Below are 27,492 nucleotides of genomic sequence, written 5' to 3' on the forward strand. Positions count from 1 at the left end.
ATGGTTGTTACTGCTGTAATTACTAGCCCATGTCTGGTAAAAAGTCAGATCATAATGTCTGTTAATATTTGCTGAATCACTGAATGAACTGTTACATTTGGTCTTTATGCAAATATGAGTTTGTTGTTCCTGAGTGAGTATTCTGAATAGTTTTTGAGATATCCAATTGGATGATTCATTTATTCATTCAGCCAATATTTATGGAATGCATCACCAATTCCTGTCATAGTGCTGGTGCTGGAATTATAGAAGTAAACAGGACCAGCTGTTCTCAGAAGGCCCAGCATAATGTGCTAAATCATCATCCATAGAACAGTGTGCAAGTGCCATTACAGGGTATTTAGCGTGTTCCCTGGGACAGCACAGAGAATGGGCTCAGCTCACTCAAAGGAGGTCAGGAAAGTGTGGCAATCCCATGAAAATGAGATTTTGAGGAATGATTAGAATTTAGGTAGGTAGAGGAAGGGAAAATTATTTCAGAAAAAGGATCACATTGTAGACAAAGCACACAAGTGTGACACAACATAGCACTGTAAAAAATTGCAGATGGCTGCCTCTTTAAGTTAGGACATGAGCAATATAGGAACCTGATGGAAATGGAAAGGCCATGAGGTATCAGTTAAGGAAGTGTTTAAGGGCAAAGGAAAACTTTAGAGTATGGCCTTGGAGTGTTCTCAGTTAAGGAAGCTATTGTAGAGATCCTGGTGTGGGAATAGAAGTGAGGAGCTACTAAGGAGCATGGCATGGGAACTGATTGAGTGGTGTGGGCTGGATTGCAGAGTGAGAGGGGCTTAGGTGACTACATTCTCTGAACTGAACTAGTAAATGGATGATTACACAGGAACCCACATAGAGGAAATGTAGGGTAGAAATAGCTCAGTTTCAAATCCCAGCACTTTGGGAGGACGAGACGGGCGGATCACGAGGTCAGGAGATCAAGATCATCCTGGCTAACCTGGTGAAACCCTGTCTCTACTAAAAAATACAAAAAAAAAAAAAAAAAAAAAAACTAGCCAGGTGAGGTGGTGGGCGCCTGTAGTCCCAGCTACTCAGGAGGCTGAGGCAGGAGAATGGCGTGAACTCGGGAGGCGGAGCTTGCAGTGAGCTGAGATCCGGCCACTGCACTCCAGCCTGGGCAACAGAGCAAGACTCTGTCTCAAACAAACAAAAATAAATAAATAAAAGAAATAGCTCAGTTTCAGATATGTTGAATTTTGAGGTCATGTTATTTAATAGACACCGTTAGATAAGTAAGAAGACAGAAAATCAGAGATGTGCAGCCCTGCTATTTTCAAGGGAAATAATGTGTGGCAAAATGCATATGTTTGTGAAATGTTGTATGTTCATTAATAAAAATTGAAAGCTCAAAACTATGAAATTGTAATGTAATTAACCATTAGATTAAGATGTATTCTTCCTCTAGTAGAGGAATATGCTTGTTTTTGATAAAAATTATTTTTTGCTTAAGTCAATAATTGAGTTTCCTTGATCTTGGCATTTTCATTATTCTTCTTAGTATTTTTTTTCCCCTCACTTCATTGCCTCCTGTTTAGGTTTCAGTTGTGAAATGATCAGGAGTTTCAAGTGTAAAGTACAATTTCAGATGCAGCCTCACTAGAGAGGCCACATTAACTTCCAGATTTATTAGTTGCTGATAAAATATGATTTAACTCCTATGGGCCTCTCCTGCTGCCTTTATAACTGCTACAATTGTAATGATTTTAAAAATATGGTCCCAGTTGTTCCCTAAGTAAGTCTAATATGTTTTGCTTTCCATACATCTCATATATGTATTGAAATCTTTATATTAAAATAATTTGAAGCATATTTTGTTTTCTTTCAAACACTTCTAGTCATCTTATCACTGAAATGCTTTTTTTTTTTTTTTGGTCCTTACAGCGTCCACCTTTAAGATCACTGAAGCAAGTATTAAATAGAATTAGACATATCAGTCCCAAAGTAAAACTTACATTTACATTTGAATTAATCTTCAGGTTCCATTTCATAAAATATTAGCATATATACATTTTTCAAAAACATTTCTATTGAGTGCATATATGATAGATGCTGTGCTATATACTGGCACACAGAAATACAGCAAAGTACCATATTAAAGTAAGTTATCAACTCTACTAATTGTAATTTTATTGAAATAATCAGTTTTTTTTGGCTTAATTTGTTCAAAGCCAGTTAATTGTTGTCACTGTGTGATTCTTTAGATAATTGCAAATGCATTGAAAATTTGCTGTTATGTACTTGGCTCCACCACAAGTCCTGAGAGGCTACTCCTAGGAAAAATCATGTTGTAGGCAAAACAGTTTCTTTATTTTCCCCATATTCCTTCTTTTGTGTATGCCCTAACATCAGCCTCTCTTGGGAAATGTTATTATAATTTTATTTACTTAAATATACAAATGATCAGCAAGACCTAATATGTTATTTACATTGATATTTGCGTCCAATAATAGTACTTTCAGTACTTCAAAAACAAAACCATGTCCTATGGTTTTGTTTAACATTTTTACAGGATAGTTCTTTAGGTACATATTATTTTGCCTATTTTACACATGCGGATAAAAAAGACAAATCACCAGAGAAACTAATTTTAGTTAAGAGATTTGAGGCACGTTTCACAAAAGCATTTTGATGGTAAAATATGCAACTTTTTGTGTAGTCAGATTTTCAGATAGGTTACTCTCAAAGATAAGAGCCATGCTTGAAAGTGACAAATTATATTAGTTAATACTTGTGCTTTACAATGCTTGATTAAAAGCTTTTACTCCCAATGTTCTAATGGCTGAGTCAATGGAGTGAGATGACCTGAAACAGGATCTTTTCATTAATAAAGAAAAATGTGTATTTATTAATTTTCACAACAGAAAGTGGGTTTTATCTTCTTTGAAAAAATAAGGTAGAGCATGGACCTTCAATGACTTTGAACACTAAAGAAAAATTAATGAGTTTTTAAAAATATTAGTTAAAAGCCAGGGCTGTGTCGTGCTGTACAATATGGTAACAACAATCACAGGTGGCTAGTCAGCACTTGAAAGGTGGCTGATCTGAATTGATGTGTTGTATAAGTATAAAATGCATACTGAAGTTTGAAGACTTATTATGGAAGAAAAAGCTGAAAAAGCTGTATAACATCTCAATATTGATAAATGTTCAATATTCATATTGACTAATATTTTGGATGACTAGGTTAAAGAAAATATATTATTAGGATTAATGTTGAATATTTCTTATTACTCCCCTTAAGTAATTATTAGAAAATTTAAAGTTCCATATTAGTCTCATGTTATATTTCTTTTGGACAGCACTGAACCTAGGGTTGACATTTTCAAAGAAGCTGAGCATTCATAAATTAGTGTGATCTTTTATTCTCAGCGTTTAAAGCAAACACATTTCACAACAGTAGAAAAGTTAAGATAATAATTTTAGACCTCAGAGAAGTCCAGCTTTCTAAATTAATTGTTCATTTTAATGGCCCTTTGGTGCTAATCCATCATTCTCCCATATCTAACTCTTTTGGAGACCCTAAAGTGTGAGAAGATTTACCATGGACTTGAGTCTTTCAGGATTTGAATATATGTGGTTGGTTGAGAGAGGATAGGAGGATATCGTGGGAATAGGTATCGGCCTTTACAAAGGAACAAAAGAGTATTGGATTTTAGGTGATCAATTTTAGGATTTGTGATTTCAGACAGGTAAAGTGAATCAAGTAGAATGAATAAAGAGGGAAGAAAACACTTATTTGGAAGTGGACTGAAGATACACATTTTAAAATAATGTTATTTTCGGTTTATACTATAAAATTATATGGGCATAAAATTGATATAACCATTTATTAAAAGCTCATTTTTTAAGAAACTACTGAGATTTTATTATGCACTAGGCAGTCTTGTAGGGAGAGACAAAAAAGTCTGAGCAAAAAAGACAAAACTTCCTTTGCTTATGTAGCTTACATTCTGTTGGGGGACACCAACAATAAACAAGAAAATAAAATATGTAAATAAAAGAAAGTAAAATCCTGTGAAGATACTATCTGGGAGGGAGACTGCAATTTAAAACATGGTTGTGAAGAATCACCTCATGATAAAGTGGCATTTGATCAAAGGCTAAAGGAAGTGAGATAGACCTATGGTTATCTGGGTGGTGAGGGGAAGGCCTGATGAAGGGGGTGGGCCTGAACTGATCCAGGAACCAGTTCTTAAAATATATTTTGTGAGCAGATATTTCATTAATGACTTGCAACCTGCTCATGCCCTTTCCATATAGCTTTATTTTCTCCTATATTGGGAATGATACACATATTGTTTTGTTTTTAACAGTATAATGTTTCCAGAGCAAACTGCAATAAGATTATTATGCTGTTCACGGATGGAGGAGAAGAGAGAGCCCAGGAGATATTTACCAAATACAATAAAGATAAAAAAGTGAGTGTAATTTTATAATATTTAAAATTTAATATTGATGTAGGTGGTTTTTAAAGAAATAGTGGGTAGTGGTAGTGAGGGGAGAATTTTTGGTTTAAAACTTGAATGTGCCAATTATAAAGCCATATGAATCATAGATTATAAACTAATGGGTGAATTAGAGAGCTGTTAAATACAATATTTGTATCATATTCACAGGCAACTCATGCCTAATATTTTAATAAAATATATGTATGGGTCCTATTTTATTCTTATGCATAGATTATAAATACAATGTTATTATAATAGAGAAATCCAAGGAATGGAAAAATAGGAAAAATTTAAACATTTAAAGTTTATTGGATAAAATTTATTATATTATTTAATTATTAAAGATTGAAGTAATACTCAAATTTCCTAAATACTCAACAAATGTCTATCGTTTTGTAAATTTACAAAAAGGCAGTTTACAACAGCAAAAACTACATCCTCATTTGAAAACTGATTCCTTTCAAGAAAAGATGAAGACAAATCTTTTTTATAGGTATAATATATTAAAAGAAAGCATTTCATAAGCAAATGAAGACTGTGAAGATTAGGGTTTGTAGTTGGAATATATTTGAATGTATGCTTTACTATAAGGGAAGAGTATTGCAGAGAGAGAGGGACCTCACTGAACCTGATACTATGGAGGAATATCAGCTTCAATCAAACTCTAACTATCTTCTCTAGCAGTCCTATCATCAGCTTATTTCCATTTTCTGATCAACACTCCATATTTTGTAAGAGTACTGTGATTCTCAACCTAAATGTTTCCTAAAATGCTAATGATTCATTTAAAAAGTAATTAGAAATTATAAACTTTCTGGTGTTTCAACAATTTCTACAAAAATTATACATTTATATATAAGAAGACTGCAGGGTAAAATGCTCATTCACTTTGCTTCTGATTGGAATTTTCACCATTTTGAAAGGTGTGGTTATTACTAGCTCTAATGGATTGTTTTATGTGTGGTTGAGGAACACATATGGATTGGGTGTTCAAAAGCAAGACAAAAATGAATTAATATGTTCAGATGGTTTGGTGACAAAATATTGTGAATAATGGGGAACAGTTTGATGAAATAATGAAACAGTTGTTTGAATTAGTGAAGAATTTACTGGTTTAAAGCCTCTTTTCTATGTATCGATCCTGAAAGTGTCCAATCTAAATATCATTATCTTGAAATACGGCTTCTCATTCCAGTCACCTTTTACAGGAGCTCAACTTTTTACACAAAGATTTAAATATTTGGAACACTTTAAGACACTCTAGGTGCTAAAATTTTTGGCCTATGAGTGTCTAAAAATGATCAAAGGACTGAAATAATACACACATAATTTCACATTACTTACACTCTTTGCTTACTGCATGTACTACAGTGTCACACAGTTTAATGTAAGGTTTAAGGATACTTCTTTTGGTTTTTGTTTAGCATCTGATGATTTTAACAGTATAGAGGAACCACTTTTGAAAAGTTGATAAATGAACTGAGCTGTTAATAGATTGTGAACATTTTCAAGTGATAACTAGATTCTATGAATATTTCTTTCAAATCATCAGAAATGAAATTACTGGGAAGATGCGGATGCATTAATCTAGTATATAATATGCATATCTTTATTTAATAACTCTTATCCCTCAATCAAAATTCAGGGTAATCTTCACCACCTGGAGGATGTCCCTGAACCTCCTTCCCACTATAGGCTTCTTTAGATGCTTGGCCTCTGATCCCATAGTACACTGTGCAAAGCCATGTACACATCCCTCACTCTATACTCTACCCACGGCATCTCTCCTCTGTTCCTCTCTGGATTTAAAAAAAAAAAATTCTATAATATCGGGGCTGTGTCCTGTTTAACTGTGAACTTTAGGCATGCAGCCCAGAGCACAGATCCAATGATAGTTCCTAATACATCACAACAAATAAATCGAGAATACATAACAGAGGTTGGAAGCATGAGTGCTGTTACAGGACAGATTTATAATTATGAAATATAACTGGGGGCAAGTAATATGCTGCTTTCACATATTTTAAATAATCTAGCATTTCCTTATTTTGAAGAACTCAAATATAACAAAAGTTTAACACAAAATTCAACTCCGTTAATATAAAATGTACTGTCTCAAAAATTTACAAATTAACCTTACTCTGATAATTAGAAGAGACTTTTTAGGATCTTATAATTCATCACAATTTTAAGTATATTATTTTGTGAGAGAGGTATGTAAGTGCAAGCCACCACTTACATCATTTTAAAAGGTATTAAGTGTAAATAAATTGTTTTTTCCCTTTCATAATGAAATCATCCAAAGCAACCGCTAGGAATCTTGTTCACCTCTACATACTTTATTTCAAAAAGGAAAAGTTTTTGACTCAAAGATGACAATGAATTTTACATTCTGTATTCAAATTTGTGCATAAGATATATCTGATTTTAAAAGAGTATAAAGGGTTTTTTTTAGGTAGATTTAAGTAAAAAAATAAATAAAAACAAGTTGCTTTCATGTAAATTCAGAAATGTGGTATTTTTTTTTTTCCTCTTTCAGAATTCTCTGTATATCCAGGATTAACACAGTGTCTTGGAGGCATAGCATTCATTTGATCTTTTTATGTTTTTTAAACACACAAGGTTTTATGTTATAAGGAAAGCAAATGTATTCCACCCACTATTTTCACAAATTGTTCAGTTGGTTGAATTAATGAAGTATTTACTGGTTTAAAGCCTCTTTTCTATGTATCGATCCTAAAAGTGTCCAATCTAAATATCATTATCTTGAAATACGGCTTCTCATTCCAGTCACCTTTTACAGGAGCTCAACTTTTTAAACAAAGGTTGCGTTTCATGACAGGATAAACCACATGATAAAAGATTCATATCACATGTACTTTTATAAAACTAATAAATCAATTTATATTCAACTTCAACAGTCCTGCTGTTTGTCTGCTAACATATTGATGCTGTGTTTTAAGAACACCACACATTTTTCCTGAAAACATACAACCTTTATTAATGCCAAGGAAATTTTGAAAATTAAGTAGTTAGCATTCAGTTATGATGTTTCATTTAGTTTTGTCTCGTCTAACATAAAAATTAAGATATTCTTTGAACTGCATAGTACTTGTTTTTCTAACTTCAGAGGCTATAACAAAGTTCTGTGATACACACAGTAATACAAACATAAAAGCCTGCATATACACACACATATATCTGTCTCCACACTTATTTATATCTGTTTCAAATGGATATCTCCTCCAGGAACAAGCATCCACGTATATAACTTTGGCATGACTTCTCTTACATAAAGTGATACGAGTAAAAGCCAACAGAGGGTTGAGAAGTAAATGAGGAATGAGGAAGTAGGAATATAAATATAAGCTGTTTTTCTTTTTTAAATCATGGCAAATTTGCTAAGAAATAAAGGGGAAGAATAAGTTAACTCAGGGTCATGTTATGTGCGCACGCACACATGCATACAAACACACTGCTGAGGGTTTGGTTCCAGATCACTACAACCACAACAGAGCGAATATTGCAATTAAGTGAGTCACACAGATTTTTTGTTTTCCCATTGTGTATAACAGTTATGTTTACTAAATACTGTAGTCTCTTAATTGTGTGATAGCACTTTATCTTAAAAAAAGTACATACCTTAATTAAAGAATACTCTTTTTTAAATTCACAAAATGTATAACAAACACTAACGATCATCTAAGCCTGCAGCAAGTATTTGTATTTTTGCTGATGGAGGGTCTTGCCTTAATGTTGGTGACTGCTAACTGATCAAAGTGGTGGTTGCTGAGGGTTGGATGGCTGTGGCAATTTCTTAAAATAGGACAACAATGAAGCTGGCTGCGTTGACTGACTTTTCCTTTCACAAAATATTTCTCTGTAGTATGCAGTGCTATTTGATAGCATTTTACCCACGCACACCTTTTAAAAATTGAAGTCAATTTTCTCAAACCTGGCACTGCTTTATCAAATAAGTTCATCTATTATTCTGTATCTTTGGGTCACTTGAACAATATTCAGATCTTCACCAGGGGTAGATTCCATCTCAAGAAACCACTGTCTCTGCTCATGCATAAGAAGCAACTCCTCATTTGTTAAAGTTTTATCATGAGATTGTAGCAATTCAGTCCCATCTTCAGTGTCCACTTCTAGTTCTCTTGCTGTTTGCACCACATCCACATCTGCTGTTATATCCCCCACTGAAGGCTAGAACCCCTCAAAGCCATCCACGAGGGTTAAAATCAGCTTCTTCCGAACTCCTGATAATGTTGATATTTTTGTCTTTTCCCACGAATCAAGAATGTTTGTAATGGTATATAGAATTGTGGATCTTTCTAGAAGGTTTTCAGTTCAGTTTTCCCAGATCAGTAAGAGGAATCACAATTTATAGCAGCTATAGTCTTACCAAGTGTGTTTCTCAAATAATAAGACTTGAAAACCACAATTAGTTCTTGATCCCAGTGCTACAAAATGGAAGTTGTGTTAGCAGGCATGAAAACACATTAATCTCCTTGCAAATCTCAATCAGAGCTCTTGGGCAACTACATGTATTGTCAGTGAGTAATATTTTCTTCTAACGGTAGGTTTCAATAGTGGGCTCAAAATATTCAGCAAACCATGCTGTAAACAGATGTGCTGTCATCCAGGCTGTGTTGTTTCATTTATAGAGCACAAGCAGAGTAGATTCAGCATAATTCTTAAGGACCCTGAGATTTTTGGAATGGTTAAAGAGCATTGGCTTCCACTTAACGTTACCAAGTGCATTAGCTACTAACAAGAAAGTCATCCTGTCCTTTGAAGCTTTGAAGCAGGCAATAACTTCTCCTCTTTAGCTATGATAAAGTCCTAGATAACATTGTCTTCAAATACAAGGCTGTTTTTCTCTGCATTGAAAATCTGTTGTTTATATAGTTGCCTTCACCAGTGATCTTAGCTACATCTTCTGGATAACTTGCTGCAGCTTCAGTATCAGCACTTGCTGTTTCACCTTGCACTTTTATGTTACAGAGATGCCTTTTTTCCTTACACCTCATGAACCAACCTCTGCCAGCTTCAGGGACCACTGATTATAACAATATAATATCACTATATTCACTGTATCAGATATAATGATCACTATAACAGATATACTAATAATGAAAAAGATTAAACTAAGAATTACTAAACTGTGACAGAGACGTGAAGTTAGCATGTGCTGTTGGAAAAAATGGCGCCAGTGGACTTACTTGATACAGGGTTGCCACAAACCTCGAATCTGTAAAAAAATGCAACAAGGGACCATGATAAAATGAGATATACCTGTACACACATATGAGTATATGCATATGCATATTGTTTTACAATATAATACCTTATACATTAGTATATGCTAAAGATGAATGAGAGGATACTCAGACGAGGAAAGCTTATAGATACAAAACTGAGAAAGGCTTATTGATAGAGATCTTTAAAAGAGGAGGGACTGAGAGAGATGGAACACGTTTCTGAATTTGACAACTAGATATTAATTTCTGGAAACACTGCTGTCCCACATTTCATATGCACTCTGAAGTTAAATGACATCCCACATTTTCTAATGTGAGAAGACCGTGTTAAATGAATAAAACGTTCATCTTGGAATTTGAGATATTTGGGTATAGGCATGCAATCACATTACATAATGGAAAATTTAGTATCCATCCCCTTAAGCATTTATCCTTTGCAGTAAAAACAACCCAACTATACATTTTCATTATTTTTAAATGTACCATTATTATTTGCTATATTCCTCTTGTGCTATTAAAGAACTAGGTCTTTTTCATTCTAGTTTTTGTACCCATTAATCGTCTCCACCTCCCTACGAACCCCCAGCACTACCCTTCCCAGCCTCTGATAACCACTCTTCTCTATCTCCTGAAGTTCAATTATTTTGATCTTTAGATCCCACAAATAAATGAGAAGAGGTATTTGAATGTTCTGTATCCACTAACAATGAGTACAAATGATAGCAGACAACTACCTTTAATTCAGTTATACTTTTGAATATATTTGTATTTTATGAAAACAACATTTGCATAGTGATTGTTTATGCCAAGGACATATGTATACTTGTAGAGTGCTTATATACATAAAATAGTATACATACATACATTGTATATTTTTCACCATCTTCAAATATGGCTTCAAATGTGTGTGGATGAATTGAGGAACACGTTCTAACTTTATTGCCTGCTGTATACACACCCACCCTGTGTGAGTGATCTGCAGCCCACAGATATTAATAGCAAAGATAATTGTTTATTGTTGTTATCTAAACTTGTGCATGCAATACTAATTCTAGAGCCACAAAATTAATGTTACATAAGTTTATTAGTACAGCATTTCACTTTCCACAAAAATACTATCTTTCAAATGGCCAATGTGTAAAAATCAAATTTGATAGAGTTAGTAAAATGTAAATGCTCAGTACTCTTAAAAATTCTATATTTGAATGCAACTTTTTAAAACTTTTTTTTAAAAAGTTCATGTGTAACTTTAAAATATCAAAATGACAAACGTAGGGGAAGAAAGAAAATACAAAAGAAAAATAAGACTAACAAACTAAAATAAACTGAAATAACAAACAAGACTAACAAACTAAAATAACAAACTAAAAATAACAAAATGACAATAAGTTTTGTCTTATCAATAATAATTTTAAATGTAAATGAATTAAACTCCCCAATCAAAAGACTCAGAGTGGCTGAATGGATAAAAACAAAACCCAACTATATGCTGCCTATCAGAAATCCACTTTAGATTTAAGGACACAGATCGGCTGAAAGTGAAGGGATGAAAAAAGTTATTCTGATAACCAAAAGAGAGTATGGGTGGCTACACTTATATCAGACAAAACAGGGTTTAAGTAAAAAAACTGACACAAGAGACAAAGAAGGATGTTATATAATAAAAGCATCAATCCAGCAAGAATATATAACAAAGATATACGCACCCAACATCAGAGAATCTAAATATATAAAGCAAACATGGACAACACTGAAGGGGCAAATAGGCAGCAATACAATAATACTAGAAAACTTGAATACCTCACTTTCAGTGATGGATAGAACATCCAGACAGATGATCAATAAGGAAACAGAGGACTTGAACAACACCGTAACCAAATAGACTGCAACAGATTGAGAACATTTGAACCAATACAAATAATACACATTTTTCTCAAGTGCACATGGAACGTTCTTCACGATAGATCATGTGTTAGGTCACAACAAATTCTTAACAAATTTAAGATTGAAATCATACCCAGTCTCCTTACTGACCACAGTGGAGTGAAACTAAAAATTAGTAGTGGAAAGAAATAGTCTCCTTTTGCAGATGAAGTGATCTAAATATAGAAGACACTAAAGGACTTCAAAAAGCTCATTAGAACTAGTAAACTTCAATAACATTGCGGAATACAAAATCAACATTTGAAAAATTAGTTGTGTTTCTGTACACTAACAACTGACTACCTGACAGGGAAATGAGGAAAACAATCTCATTTACAATAGCACCAAAAAGAATACTATAGTTAGGAATAAACTTAAAAAGGGAGGCAAACTTAACAAATGAGTTTTGTATACTGAAAACTGTAACACTGTGATGAAAGAAATTAAAGAAGACAGCAATTGAAAGACATCTCATGTTAATGGATTGGAAGACTTAATATTGTAAAAATTTCCATAGTACCCAAAGTTATCTACAGTTTCAATGCAACCCCCATCAAAATCACAATGGTATTTTTAATAAAAATAGAAAAAAATCCAAAATACATATAAAACTACAAAAGACCACGAAATAGCCAAAGAAATCTTGAACAAAACAAGACTAAAGCTGGAGGCATCACACCTCCTAATATCAAAATGTATTACAAAGCATCTGGTAATCAAAACAGTAGGGAACTAGCATAAAGACAGACATTTAGACCTCTGGAACAGAATAGAGATCCCAGAAATAACTCCATGAATGTATGGCCAACTGATCCTCTATAAGGGTGCAAACAATACAGAATGGAGAAAGAATAGCCTGTACAAAAAATGGTGTTGGAAAACTGAATACTGACATGCAAATAAAGATGAAATTGGATCCTTATCTGACACCATACACACAGAACAACTCAAAATGGATTAAAATCTAAAATTAAAGGTCAAAATGGATTTAAGACCTAAAATGTTAAAACTCCTAAAAGAGAACAGGGAGAAAGCTTCATGGCATTCATTTATTTTGGTAATGATTTCATGGATATAACACTAAAAACATAGGTAATAAATCCAAAAATAAATGAGACTACATCAAGCTAAAACTCTTGTCCACAGAAAGGGAAACAACCAACAGAGTTATAAAGACAACTTTTGGAATTGGGAAAATATTTACAAACCATATATTCGATAAGGGTTAGTAGACAAAATATGAAAATAACTCCTACAACTCAATAGCAAAAACCCCCTACTAACCCAATTGAAAAATGAGCTAAGTACTTGATGATTTTGGAGAAAAGACATAGAGGTAGCCATAGCTACATGAAAAAATGTACACTACTGGTCATCAGGGAAATACAAATCAAAACCAAAATGTGATATCATCTCTTACCTGTCAGGATTGCTGTTATCAAAGAAACAAAAGACTAGTGTTGGGGAGGATGTGGAGAAAGTGGAATCCTTGCACAACATTGATGGGAAGGCAAAATTGTGCAGCACCTACAGAAAATAATATGGAGGTCCCCCAAAGAATTAAAAATATAACTACCTTAGCATCCAGCAATCCTACTTCTGGATATTTATCCAAAAAAACTGAAGTTAGGATCTTGAAGCGCACTTCCATTCAGAATAGCCCAGATATGGAAACAACCTTAATGTTCCTTGACAGATGAATGGATAAAGAAAATGTGGTATATACATACCATGCAATACTACTCAGCATAAAAAAGAAAGAAATTCTCAGTGTGTGCAAACCTGGATGAACCTTGAAGACATTGTACCAAGTAAAATCAATTAAAAAATTGCATTTTTCCACTTACGTGAGATATCAAAAATGGTCAATTTTATAGATTCAAAGAGTGAAATAGTGGTTGCTGGAAGTGGGGAGAAAGGAGAAATGGGAAGTGGACATGAGGTTTCAGTTAAGCAAGATGAATAAGCTCCAGAGATCTGCTGTAAACATTGTACTTAGAGTCAGCAGTAATACATTGTACATTTAAATGTGTGTTAGGATGATAGCTCTTATGTCGTGTTCTTGCCATAATATAATAAAATTTAGAAACACAGAAAAATTACAACATCTTGAAAGAAAGTTTGGTGAGCTTAAAAAAAAAAAAAACAAAAAAACTAACTCTTTGTTTTCCCCCATGCCTCTTGTTTAATACTATTGTGGCTGCAGAATGCTTCATTTACATTCATATTTCATCTAGATGAATCAGAAATGTTTCAGAGCAATCTGGGTAGGCCTGATGAGGTACAATTGGAGAGCTGAAGAATGAGGCTGCAGCAGATACACAGCACAATTTAATGAGGCCAAAAGGTTTGAGAATTAGAACAAAATGTTTGAGTTCTTTTGTGAAATGTACTACTCTTGGGAATTAATCTACCTGATTATAGATAGGTATAGCTTTAAAACTGAATCCATGTTAATCTCCTCACACAGCTGTTCCAAATTAAAATACATTTGCTTTATAATCTTTACCTGCAGCATTGCCATTCCTTAGGGCTCACCCATGTACATGAGACCTCCTTAAAAATAGTGCCAAAACTAAAATGAACTCGATCACGTAGTCCAAACACATGAATAAAGGAAAGTAAAACCAGACACAGAGTTGAAAGATAATTCCCAGGGCTAGCAAAATTTTAAAAATATTTTATTTTCCATAGAATAGCCAAGGGACTGCTTAGCAATATATACTCAAGATTGCCTAGCCAGTTAGGAAATAGTTCTCTGACTCTTACCTTAATTCTAAGAATTAATTTAAAAAATGAAAAAACATTCAAATTAATAAAAATTTCAAAATAACTAGTAAATTGAATGAGAACAAATAAGAAAAAAATCATATGATAGATCTGAAATAACTTTCAAAGAATGCACATTTGAAGTTATAATCACTTGACAATAAATCCATTTTTGACAATGCATTATTCTTAATGCACTTATTTTAAAGAATTTACTTTAAAAAGTGATTGAGAAAGTCTTTTCTATTTTGCTCTCATATCCAAACTAGAAAGTCAATAGTTTATAAAATCTAAACCAAGTTACAAATAGCTGAATATGCAGATGTGTTTTATGTAGTTAGAGTGAACACTGTCAGTTTTTCAACAGATAGTAAGGAAGATAATCCATGGGAAATAATTGATTACATATCTACTGTCTCTGCTTGGCTTCTTCGTCGGGCAAAAATAAAGCCTTTAGAGGAAATGTCCAAATATATGATAATGAAGGACATTTAACTTGTAACATTTAATTGTATTTAACACATGGATTGCTTCTAAAAACTTTTATTTCAGATATTTTGATGCTTTCAACAGTTACTTAAATTTTTAGCTTTCGAATAGGGCTCTACCTTTGTTCATAAAAACCAAGTATTTATTCTGGAGTTACTGTGAAGCTGAAAACAACAATTACCATGTAATATGCCCAGCCAGTAGCGTGATCATCAATTTAAAAGATATGTTTTATGCACATGTGTGTGCGTGTGTGTGTTCTTGTCTCTGATAACATTTATTTACACTCGTTTCTTTTAGAGTAAAATTAATGTTGTCAATCCCTCAAACTATGGAATATTTTACCAGGCACATCTTCAGCTTTGAATTATATGACTTTAATGCATTTTGCAAAGTCCTTTTAATATCTGAAACAAACTGAATGAAAAATGAGGTTAAGTATTACTTTAAGCACAGAGTATATGATATGATGTAAACTTTATAGCACAGAAATGACACATGAAATTCCAAGTAAAATTTACTACCTAGAATTGAGATTGCCTATTGTTTGTGTTAAACTGTTATGCCAGAAAGGCACTTTTTGCTGATTTTTCTGTGATTCTTTTCTCTGATTAAGAACTCTACTCACAATGTATCTTCTCAGAGGGATTTTCCCCCACTCAACCTTTCTACAGTGGAACCTTTCCCCAGACATCCCCTTTATCATTCTCTATTTCAGCACCCTCTTTCTTCCTGGTCTTCTTTCCCTCATATTACCATTTTTTAATTATTTTAATGCTGTGTTTGCTTTTTATCTGGAGCCTTCCTATCTAATATAAACTCCACGAAGTAGTTGTATACATTTGTAAACATAACAATGAATTCTTAAAGGATGGCACAGTACTTGATACATGGTAGTTGCTCATTACTAGCAGATATGTTGGTCATATCAGTACATATGCAATAAATATGCTCCTAATCTATACAAAATTCATAAATGTTAGAAAAATTAAATAGCTTTGTTCTTCTTTTAGAAGGAAATCATTAAAAACATTTTTTTTCCAAATATTGGAATGTGGAGTAAAATTGATACAGATGTTCTTATATATGTCATCTTATAAGTAGGTAACACTTCAGCTTATATAATAAATGATTGTAGTGATGGCACCTTTGCCTTCACTCTAATCATCTAACACGTAGTTTTTCATGAGCATTCTCATGATCAGTGTCAGCAAAGTATTTGACATTTCCCAAGAGGAACATTTGAAATAAATCACCACACAGCTTCTATTCTACCCTCTCAGCTGATAATACTCTTTGCAGAACTGTAAGTTGCTTGGAAATTCAATGGATCCCTAGCTTATTCTTCCTTTATCTAGTACTATAAATGCATATAGAGGAAAAGGAAACCTCAGATTATTTCCTTACAATCTGATGTTGTGAGGGTGATTCATAGTTGCTAGTGAATTAAAAATATCATAGCATGTATGTATGTCAAACACCCACATGTAAGACACATAAGAGAAATATTAGCTTGGTTCTTTTTGAACGTGTGTGCAAAACTTACATGACTACTGCACTTTGTTGTCCTTTATAAAACAGTTTTTCTGTTTTATTCACTTGAGCAAATTCAACAGACATGGATTAAATTCTCGTCTCCATCAGACCCTCTAGCAGGTGTGTCGGCCATATTTGTAAATTTGCAATAAATACGGGAAATTTCATATAGATACATCTTATGTGGACATAATGGCATTTAGAAAATACTAACCCCTTTTCATTAGAGTTTGTTGCTAAGTATGATAAAGCACACCAAATTTGCTCATCTAGGAAGGTGTTATTTTGAGTTATTTTAGGTTCCTCTTGAGGCATAAAAGGCTAAAGACACACTGATGGAAAATATTACCTCATTTAATACTAACAGTTTGACTATAAAAGACAAACATTGGTGTCATCATCATCTTCATTACCATAGCTAACAGTTACAGAGCTTATAATTTCCATATATTAATGCTTTATATTTACTGTTTCATTTACAACTGGAATAATCATATGATATAATAATAATATCATCATCACCATCACCTCCGTTTTGGAAATAAGAAATCCAAAATCAGAAAAGTGAAGTAACTTGCTGAAAGTCATACGGCTACTAACTGGAGAGTCAAGATGGTAATCTACAGTCTGAATTCCGTAACCTCATGCAGAACGCTCCTGACTGGCCATATGTCTGTGTCTTTCTCTGAGCAGCTCCGTGGATATGCTAATCATAATTTGCCCACCCAGGAGCCTGCCTTCAAGTCAGACAGCAAGACTTCCCCACAGGGATCTGCTCCTCACAGCTTTCACAGGCTAAGGTGGATTGCCAAAACTTTGCAGGCTGCAAGTAACTTTCAGATCCTTGGGCTTTATAAAATAAAGTGTGAAAGGTGAATTTGGACACTTTTATTTATTACATAATGCTATAAACCTGGAGATATAGATTAGTCAAATGCTCTGGATTCTGATGTATTTGTGAATTATGGAAACCGCAGTAGAATTGTATCCTAAAATATTCCATCCAATCTAGTATTTTCATAGGCTTAATGCCAAAAATTTTAGTACACAGAGTAGATTAATAAAACCTATTTCTGACTTCATTTTTCTAACATGATTCGAAGGCTGAAGTTTTTATTTTAGTTTTATTGGCTTTCTTCATAGACTAATTTCTATTATTCTTTGGAGATTTGCCTATTGTAAATTAAAGTTGAACTCTGGGTAACTGATAATTGTTGAGGTGACAGTTTCCAGTAACTGGGTTCTGCTGGGAAACAAATTCCTATGGCTTTTTAAAATAGGTTGACCCTGTGGCTTTGGAGAACTCTTAATTGAAGACAAGTATTTCAGTTTTCAAACAAAACAAAACAAAAACAGATTAGCAGAAGTCAGAACTGTAGGATAAAGTTAAAATCAGTGGTATATAAGGAACAAATCAGTAATACATTGTAAATAGCCAAAACTGCTGTTACTTAAAAGTCTTCTCAAATCAAGTAGGCCAGAGCTGTAATGCCAAATTTGAATTATTGAATTATTGTTCCTTTCAGAGGAAAATTAATTTTTGAAACAACTGAAAGTAAAATTATATAAGTTTGTAACTATGTTAAAAAGCCATAGGGCCATAAGAATTTTTATTTTTTCTTGAGACGGAGTCTTGCTCCGTGGCCAGGCTGAAGTGCAGTGGTGTGATCTCAGCTCACTGCAATGTCCGCCTCCTGGGTTCCAGCAACTCTCCTGCCTCAACTTCCCAAGTAGCTGGGATTACCGGTGTGTGCCACCATGCCCAGCTAATTTTTGTATTTTTAGTACAGACAGGGTTTCACCATGTTGGCCAGGATGGTCTTGATCTCCTGACCTCGTGATCTGCCTGCCACAGCCTCCCAAAGTGCTGGAATTACAGACATGAGCCACTGTACCTGGCTAGGAATTTAATTTTCAAGTTTATTTCCACACCCCGCCCCCCACCCGCAACTGAGACAGAATCTCACTCACTCTGTTGCCCAGACTGGAGTGTAGTGGTGTGATCTAGGCTCACTGCAACCTCCACCTCCTGGGTTCAAGTGATTCTCCTGCCTCAGCACCCTAGGGTAGCTGGGATTACAGGCGTAAGCCACCATGCTCAGCTAATTTTTGTATTTTTAGTAGAGATGGGGTCTCACTATGTTGCCCAGGCTGGTCTCGAACTCCTGAGCTCAAGTGATCCACCCACCTCAGCCTCTCAAAGTGCTGGGATTACAAGCGTGAGCCACCACACCTGGCCTTAAGTTTAATTTTATTGTCTGCTCCCCAAATTACTGCTTTTACAATTATATAACTATGCATGAATCCAGAGTTATAATATTTTTTTTTATTTTCTAGGAAGAACATAGTACATAAATAAATGTACTAATTACACTTTATTTTGCCTAAAAAATTTGTTTACCTCCAGTAAGGATGTCTGCTTATTTCATATTAAATAAAAAGATTAAGAATGTATGATGATGTAAGTATAGTGAAACAGCCCAAACTGCAAAATGCAAGACAACTAATAGCCCAGTTTTGGTCCTGCTCTTACCACATACTGTAATGAACTTATTGATATGTTGGATAACACCAAAGTCTGTCTTAGATCCCTCTGGTAAGAAGTAGAAACCACTCTAGTGTCTATTTACTTGTTCTTCATTTAACAAATGTTTGTTTTCATTGATGAGTAATATACTACAGTAGTTGCTAAATTGTATAATCTTGGCACTTTTAAAACCCAATCCAACGTCTATTCAATACCAGCTTCCCACTGTATTTCTGTTGAAGACCTGTACTCCAGCATTATGAAAAATAATCATCAAAGCCATCTGTTATTGTATATGTCTCGTGTGGCTCTATGATGAAAATTTCGTAGAAGCAAACATTTTGAAAGATGAGCCTATCTAAAATCATACATGTTGAGAAACATTTAGTTAATTTTCTAGGACATTTTACTCAGAACAGAAAAATTTCATGTGCATTTGTTATATGAACCTAGTGTTGTGATTATAAATATACTACTAGGCATGAGTAAAGGAATTTTTTCTCCACAAAAGTCACCTTATCCTGGATGTAGATATGCTCTCCTGTAAGTGATTTGCTTAAGTGAGAATTAAGATGAAATATTTAGCTTGTGTGACTACCAGTTAAGCATTTTGAGTTATTTTTATATGTCATTTTGTTTTTATGTAAGATCATGCAAATGTACTTATAGGAACTGTACAAATACACATCTTTGAGAATGTAATTTACCTATTTACCTTAAATTTTTAATTGTATGTATTTAAAGAAATCACTTTATTTTTCTATAACTCCAAAATTATGGCTAAACAAGAACTGTAAGTTTAAAGAAGTAAAAAAAAAAAAAAAAAAAAAAGAAGAAGCAGGTTATCAATCACCTCTGTGGACTTTAGCATCTGGAATTTAGTTCATTGACTATTCCACATGGTGGCAGTAGTATAGTATGGAATAGGAATGAAACAATTTACAATTCCAAATAGAAATTTGTGTACACAAAAATTATTTATACTTAACCAATACATTATGTATACGCACTATACAATATGTAATGTGAATGTTTATGAAATCAATGAAGTTAAAATTCTTATGGAATTAGCTTAAATGTACAAAGAAAAGACAAGTATGGCACTAAGGAATGAAATTTTTTTATTTTAATTTTTTACTGTCATACGAAGAATGTGTGTAAGGTACTACAGTAGATCCTAAGTTTTGAATGACTTATATTAAACTTTTTTCTCAACTGAATATATATTTATAAGATCATTATAGAAAGCTCTAAAATAATCTATATAATCCATAAAATCATTAAATACCTGTGTGCATATGTGTTTATATGTGTGTGTATGTATATACATATACATACATAAAGCCAAGATAAAATAATCTTGGGTATATTAGATTGTGTAAATATTGTAATGGTAAGGCAGTTGTATAAATTATAAAGAAGGCTGCATTTGCAATTAGGATTTTGCTAAACACTTGGAATAAAATTTCAGGAAAATAATGTCTTTAAAAATCTCTACAAGGCAAATGGAAATTGAGAAAAGGGGTACAAATTATACATTGATGATACGGGAATGATTCAGTTAGTTAATACAGCTTACATTTAAGTAGCCAAGAACCTATGTGAGAAAAAGAACAAAAAGAGTTTGGCATGTTTCAAAAATTATAATTAAAACTGACAGAATGTGCACTACCCCCAGACCTGATCCCAAATACCTTAATTTTGAAAACTTCTGAGGGGTCCATGTAAGCAAACACATAGAAATTAAGTGAAACTTTTATAGCAAAATAAATAAAGCAACAAGCTTTTTTTTTTTTTTTTTTTTTTGGCCTAGTGTTTATTTGGACTATTTGAATGATAACATCAGTCAAATAATCACATGTGTGGATCTGAGTGTAGCCTCGATGTTATTAGAAATGCTTGCCTTTCTGAGACATAGATATAAGATTCATATAGTCTTACTTATTTATTTTTTTACTGAAAGTATTTTATGAAAAATGTTTTACTAGATGATTGTTGTGGTAACAGGAACTTCTAGACAAAGCCATGCTTCAGTTGAAAATGAGAGGTATGGGTTCAAATGTTAGTTATGAGGGAGAACCCCCAGTGCTTTCTGGAGCATCTGGGCTTCTTCCCTCACTTGAATTCATTTGATGATTGTTTAGGGTATGGCATTTAAATTGAATTATCAGTTAGGGTGGTCAACCTGCTTATAAAAATATTTCCACTTAGAAGTAAGCTCAACTATGTAAGCAGTAACTCTACATTGAAATTTATAGACAGACCCAAAAATGACCTAACTGATGAATTAAAGAAAATGAAACCATTGCATTTTGATTGGGAATTCCTGGAGAGAAAGATAGATTGAGAAAGAGAAAAAAACCAACTTCTATCATTCACTTAAAACAGTCATTTATTCTTACAATTTGAAGTATTTAAAACTCGAATTATGTTCACCATGTGGCCTCTTACATAACCAGCTAAGGCAAACCTGGATGATGTAAGAGTGACTCACCTAAAACCTTACAAATGAAATAGCAACATCCCTGATGTATGTTTTGGGGACAGGGATTGTAATAATGTGATCTGTGTGACCAAGACCAGTGAAAGAACAGAGAACAGATGTGAAATCTCTTTTGAGATTTGTGCTCTGAAATCATGTGCAACAGTTAAAAGACATAAAACAATTAGAAAATGTCCATTCAAATAGTCAATCAACATGAATTAGGGAAAAGCTCTTAACATAGTTCAAACTGGAATTTGAACTCATGGAAAAGTGATTTTCTGCACGTCTATATTTAGAAATAGCTAAAATGTTGGTTTGAGAGTATTGGTTTACTTAGATTACTAAATTAGTAAAAATCAGTATATGAAAAAATCATTTTATTAAGTGTAGGTTGACCTCATGGAATTTACCTTTTATATTTTCACACTATTATTTAAATTTAGTGGCTTTCAATAAATACTTAAATTATAAAAACTCTCAATCGATTTTAAAATATTTTCATACTTTTTAGCATGTTAGGAACAGTCAATATTTTGGTTATATTTAAAAATCCTAGGAGCTTAGAATATCTACTTACATGTGTCAGTCAACTTTTATAGAAAATAAGTAATATACTAACAACATAATCATATGTGTGCATCCTAATTATTTCCATGGTGAAAACCATCACAGAGTTTAATTGCCTTAAGCAACTTTGAAGTACAATGACCTTTCTGAATAGTTTTTCATTACTACATACCTATGAAATAGGGAAATAAACTTTTTTGCAGTGGCTCGCTATGTAGATAACATGTATAACCATGTAAGACAGGTGAAGTGAGGTTGGATCTCAAAGATGTATTTTCTTTTCTTTCTTTTCTTTTCTTTTCTTTCTTCCCTCCCTCCCTCCCTCCCTCCCTTCCTTCCTTCCTTCCTTGTTTCCTTCTTTCTTTCCTTCGTTCTTCTTTCTTTCCTTTTTTCCTTCTTTCTTTCTTTCTTTTTTTTGAAATCGAGTTTCGCTCTCATTGCCCAAGCTGGAGTGCAATGGCACAATCTCGGCTCACTGTAACCTCCAACTCCCAGGCTCAGGCGATTCTCCTGCCTCAGCCTCCCAAGTAGTTGGGATTACAGGCATATATTACAAGGTCCGGCTAATTTTTTGTGTTTTTAGTACTAACGGGGTTTCACCATGTTAGCCAGGATGGTCTCGAACTCCTGACTTCAGGTGATCCACCTGCCTCGGCCTCCCAAAGTGCTGAGATTACAAGCGTGAGCCTCCGTGCTCGGCCATGAAAGATGTACTTTCTATGAATGAAACATTAGTCATGCTCCTGCCTGAGGAATGGAATATGCAAGAGGACACTTAAGTACAAATTTAAATGTAGCAACTGGAGTCTATATTTACAGTAGGTTATGTGATTTTCTTCTGGTCCCTTTCTGAAGTCTTTACTGACCTCAGTTTTTCTTGTCATATCATTCAACCGGAAAACACTCTTTTGAACAGAAATTTTAGCTGTTTTATTTTGCCATTCAATTAAATTTTATTAAGCCTAATGAATACCTATTTTTCAATTCATCCAGGTACGTGTATTCACGTTTTCAGTTGGTCAACACAATTATGACAGAGGACCTATTCAGTGGATGGCCTGTGAAAACAAAGGTAACAAATCTGTTTTCTTCTAGTTAATTAGAAGAAAAAATATTTTGGTAGCTGTTATTAGGTGTGCTTATTTACAATAAGCTAAAGTTGTAGCTAACTTTTATAAGAATCAGGCAAGAGTAAGATTATGAACATGTTTCTCTAGAGAAAACACATAGAAATTTTGACATTAGCATTACATTATATGAAAATTCAGACATCTGAGTATATTTCCACATTTATAAAATAATGTATTACACTGAATTATGCTAAATGATATATATCAGATATAATCTTACATGAAAAATTAGGAATGAAACAGTATCTAAATTTCATAAAGCTTAAATATGAGAGTATGACATATATATTTTTTTCTCTGGGTGGTTTAATTACTGTTTTTGAAAAATCTTATACATTCCAGGATAATTCAAATATTGTGCAGTGAGCTCATATTTTCACTCGGAAGGAATGATGTTACTGAGAAAAAAATATATTAATTTGAAAAATGAACTGTGATGCCATGGCAACAAAAAGAACCTAAATTTTTTCTGAAAGTTCTATTTAGGCAAAGATTTTATATAAATATAATAATTATCCATCATGTATCTTTGATAATTTATCCAATGAAAAAATATTTTTAATGATTCCATGTTTCTTATTCCTTCATAGAAGAATAATACCTATTTTATAGTAACTAAGAAATGTAGTGAAATTTTTCACAAAGCCTGTGTGTTTGTTGTGAAGATTCATAAACCATTTTCTTAACTTTGATATTTCAGTATTAGTTCAATTTTGAAGTGAAATATATTATTTTCAAAATACTCTTTATGAATATTTATAAAATAAAATAATTTTGTGGCCCTTTATTATAAAGTAACATTTATATATAAATATATATATGTATATTTCAGGTTATTATTATGAAATTCCTTCCATTGGTGCAATAAGAATCAATACTCAGGTATGATTATTTAAAGCGTGTTTAAATTTTTTTTTCAAGTATAAGATACTTCTTTTCTGGTTTAAATATGCTCCATATGGAGAAAATTAGTAAGAATGAAAAGATCTGTAATATTACACTTATATTAAAATACTGAGTATCTTGGTGATACATTGGTTTTATTTCATTAACATTGCAAGTGTTTTCAAACACCCAAAACTCAGGTAAATAAAATGAGTATATTGTTACTCTCAGATGTTAAAAATATCATAGAAAATACAGAAAATCAAATTTTCTAAAAATACATTTCATGTAATTTGAACTTGGTTCTGCAAATGATTTTTTAAAGTTTCTTCAAATTGTAGGTACCATGTATAAAATTAAATACTAATTATGCTGGACAAATTGTACAGGGACCTAGTTGGAACTTAAATACCTCCCAAATAACCCCTGTGGATCTATTTATTTATCTAAAATAAAGTTACAACAAGGAGATGATTTTTCTAACATCATTCAGTTGAAATCACACCTGTTAAATAACTTTTTGTAGAATGTAGTAATTAAGTTAATTTAAATATTTATTATTTTTAAATAATCATAAATTACTATGAAAATTGCTACTTTTTAAACATAGCTGAAGATCTACAAAATAAACAAAGTCAAAATTTAGCATAAATAACATGGCATTTGTGGAAGTGAATACTGAATACATTGAATGTTGAAATGAAACAGCGGCTGCATTTGAGTCTGATGTCTACATTTGGCACAGTATTTCCTTTATTTTTTGATGTGTTTAAATGTAGTTTTGAATTTCAGCCAAACAATCTGTGATATGAAAGAAAGTATGTGGCTGCTTTATGATTTTAAATTTGTGCAATTCCATGCAGTAAATCACAGAGCCTTAAATAGTTAAGATTAACATGAAACAATTCACAAGGAACATATTTCACTTATTGGCTGTAACACAGAAAACAATGTTCTGATTGTTACTGGAAAAAAACTTGGGTAGATATATTGTATAAATAATATAAGTCACATGTTGTTGATTCAAAATACGTAGCCATACCGCTTATGGAGTACCCAAAATAGAAGTTAACTGATTGTATATTCAGTATCAATAATTTTGATTCTATATTCATTTTTAACTCTAGGATATATTTTTCTCTGTAATTTTTATTACAACACAGCATTCCTAGTTTTAACCACAACTTTTTTTTTCCCATAAACAGGAATATTTGGATGTTTTGGGAAGACCAATGGTTTTAGCAGGAGACAAAGCTAAGCAAGTCCAATGGACAAATGTGTACCTGGATGCATTGGTAAGAGGTTGAGCTGTTTAGTCAAAGACTTTCATAACAAAAGCACACAGATGATTTCTACCTCTTTCTAGATGATGTCTCTGTTTACCTTTTCATTAAATCCTCCCCCAAATTTCTTATATCACAGACTTTTTTCCTGGAATTTATATAATTTACATAAAAACATAGACTTGTATGTAGTCGAGAATTACAAATACAAAGTGTTAGCTTATTGTCTACTTGATCCCTTCATTGAGAATGTAGAATTTCCAACCTGGAATGTTGAATACATGGGCATTTCAGTAAGTTTTTTAATTGTTAATATAAAAAAAAAGATGAAAGTCTTCATGAATTTGAATCTATTTTTGCAGATTTTGGACAATAATTTAGAAGAAAGTATTTTTAAAGTATAGGAGCTAGTAGAAGCATAGAAGCATGTCTAGCCTCCACAACTATAGCTGAATCTGCTAAAACTCAGGAATACATGCTGTTAGATAGGCAAAAACTTTACCCTATACTGAAATCATCACAAACATCTTAATATATTAGTATAATCTTTTGTGCCAGATTCAACCTCAGACTTTTTATGGAGATACGTCATTGAGATGATCAAATCTGGTGTGAAATAAACACATGTTAAATTGTCCATTGCACAACTGACATTTTAGTAAAGATATGTCATTAAATTTAAAAGCAGTGGTTCTCAACAGGGGGGTCTTTTTGCCCCTTACAGTTCGTTTGGAAAAAATCTGTAGACATTTTTGATTGTCATGGCTTGAGGGGAGGGGTTGCTGCTGTCATCTAGAGCAAGCATGTCCAACCTGGGGCCCAGGATGGCTTGGAGTGCAGCCCAATGCAAACTTTTACACTTTCTGAAAACATTATGAATTTTTTTTTTTTTTTTTTTTTTTTTTTTTGCTCTTTTTAAAATCTCATCAACTATTGTTAGTATTAGTGTATTTTAGGTGTGGCCCAAGACAATTCATCTTCTCTCAGTGTGGCCTAGGGAAGCCAAAAGATTGGACACCCCTGAGTGGATAGAGACCAGGCATGCTGTTAAACATCCTTTAATGCAGAGGAAAACTGCCCACCACACACAACAAAGAATTATCCCTCCAAAAATGTCAATAGGGCCAAAGTTGAAAATTGTTTAAATGTAATTTTTACTTCCTGACATGAAAATTATAAATAATAATCATCGCACTTAAGCTTTATTCTTATGTTTAGTCTTAATGAGAAGAACTTATTAATGATTTACTAAAATAATATATTTGGAGAGAATCAAAATAATAAGACCTGAAAAATAAATGCTGATTCAGTAACCCTTTTCCCTACTTGGAGATCAGTAATATGTTGTTACTACTTTTCCAAATGTAACGATGAACCCACAGGGCAAAATGCAGTCCATTTAGAATTACTTATCATTTGGTTTTTAGAAAATAAACATATACAGGAAGTTAGAAGAAAAATAGGCACTATTAACATCAGCCTTGCACGCTAAGAAAGATAAAATGAAGCATGAAGCTTGCTTACCTCAAGCCCTAGCTTAAAATTACTGTCCAGTGTTCCTTTTAGACATCACGTATTTACTGAAGGTCACACAGTGATCCAAAGCTGTGGTCATAATGTTGCACTTTTCAAATCCATCACAGGACAGTGTGTGATAGGAGGAGTCAATAATTATGCCCTGTTGTGTTTCCTTTGACTGGAAGTTCATTAGCCAGCATGTCTGCATTGCTGGTAAGGTTCTTACTGATAGCACAAATGACATTAGGAGGAAATGTTGGTTCTAAATGTGCTGTGCTATAAGCTGAAACTAAATGTAAAAAAAAGAAAAAAAGAAAAAGAAAGAAACACATGAATTTGCTATTCATTGGACACATACAGCATTCTTTTTACTGGTTTGAAAATGATAAAGTGATCCCCATATATTCCTAGTTATTTGTTTATAATCTCTCCACACAGCAGATTAAAAATATATGTTGGTCAAAAATAAAGTTATATTAAAAAGGAAAAGGCAAATATATTTTAAAACCAAATATAATGGATATAATGAGAAAAAGAATTCTGACTTCAAAATAAAGAAGCCAATATTGGGGCAAAGTGGATTGTGGTTAAGAAAATGGAGACATTTTAGCTGGTCATATTAGTGTAAGATTTTTGCAGTTGGTGGT

General features: G+C 33.0%; 1 protein-coding gene across 4 annotated transcripts in view; it reads left to right on the forward strand.

Annotated features, from left to right (window-relative positions):
• CACNA2D1 (calcium voltage-gated channel auxiliary subunit alpha2delta 1) overlaps positions 1 to 27,492 on the forward strand; it is a 506,092-nt gene that overhangs the window by 414,405 nt on the left and 64,195 nt on the right. For all 4 annotated transcript variants that reach the window (XM_031936055.1, XM_023226696.2, XM_031936054.1 and 1 more), the window contains exons 12-15: positions 4,332 to 4,436; positions 23,023 to 23,101; positions 23,992 to 24,041; positions 25,250 to 25,339. In XM_031936055.1, coding sequence (XP_031791915.1) covers positions 4,332 to 4,436; positions 23,023 to 23,101; positions 23,992 to 24,041; positions 25,250 to 25,339 — 324 coding nt within the window. The remainder of the gene's footprint in view (positions 1 to 4,331; positions 4,437 to 23,022; positions 23,102 to 23,991; positions 24,042 to 25,249; positions 25,340 to 27,492) is intronic.

Source organism: Piliocolobus tephrosceles, chromosome 8, assembly GCF_002776525.5.
Source record: "Piliocolobus tephrosceles isolate RC106 chromosome 8, ASM277652v3, whole genome shotgun sequence".
Taxonomy (NCBI): Eukaryota; Metazoa; Chordata; class Mammalia; order Primates; family Cercopithecidae; genus Piliocolobus; species Piliocolobus tephrosceles.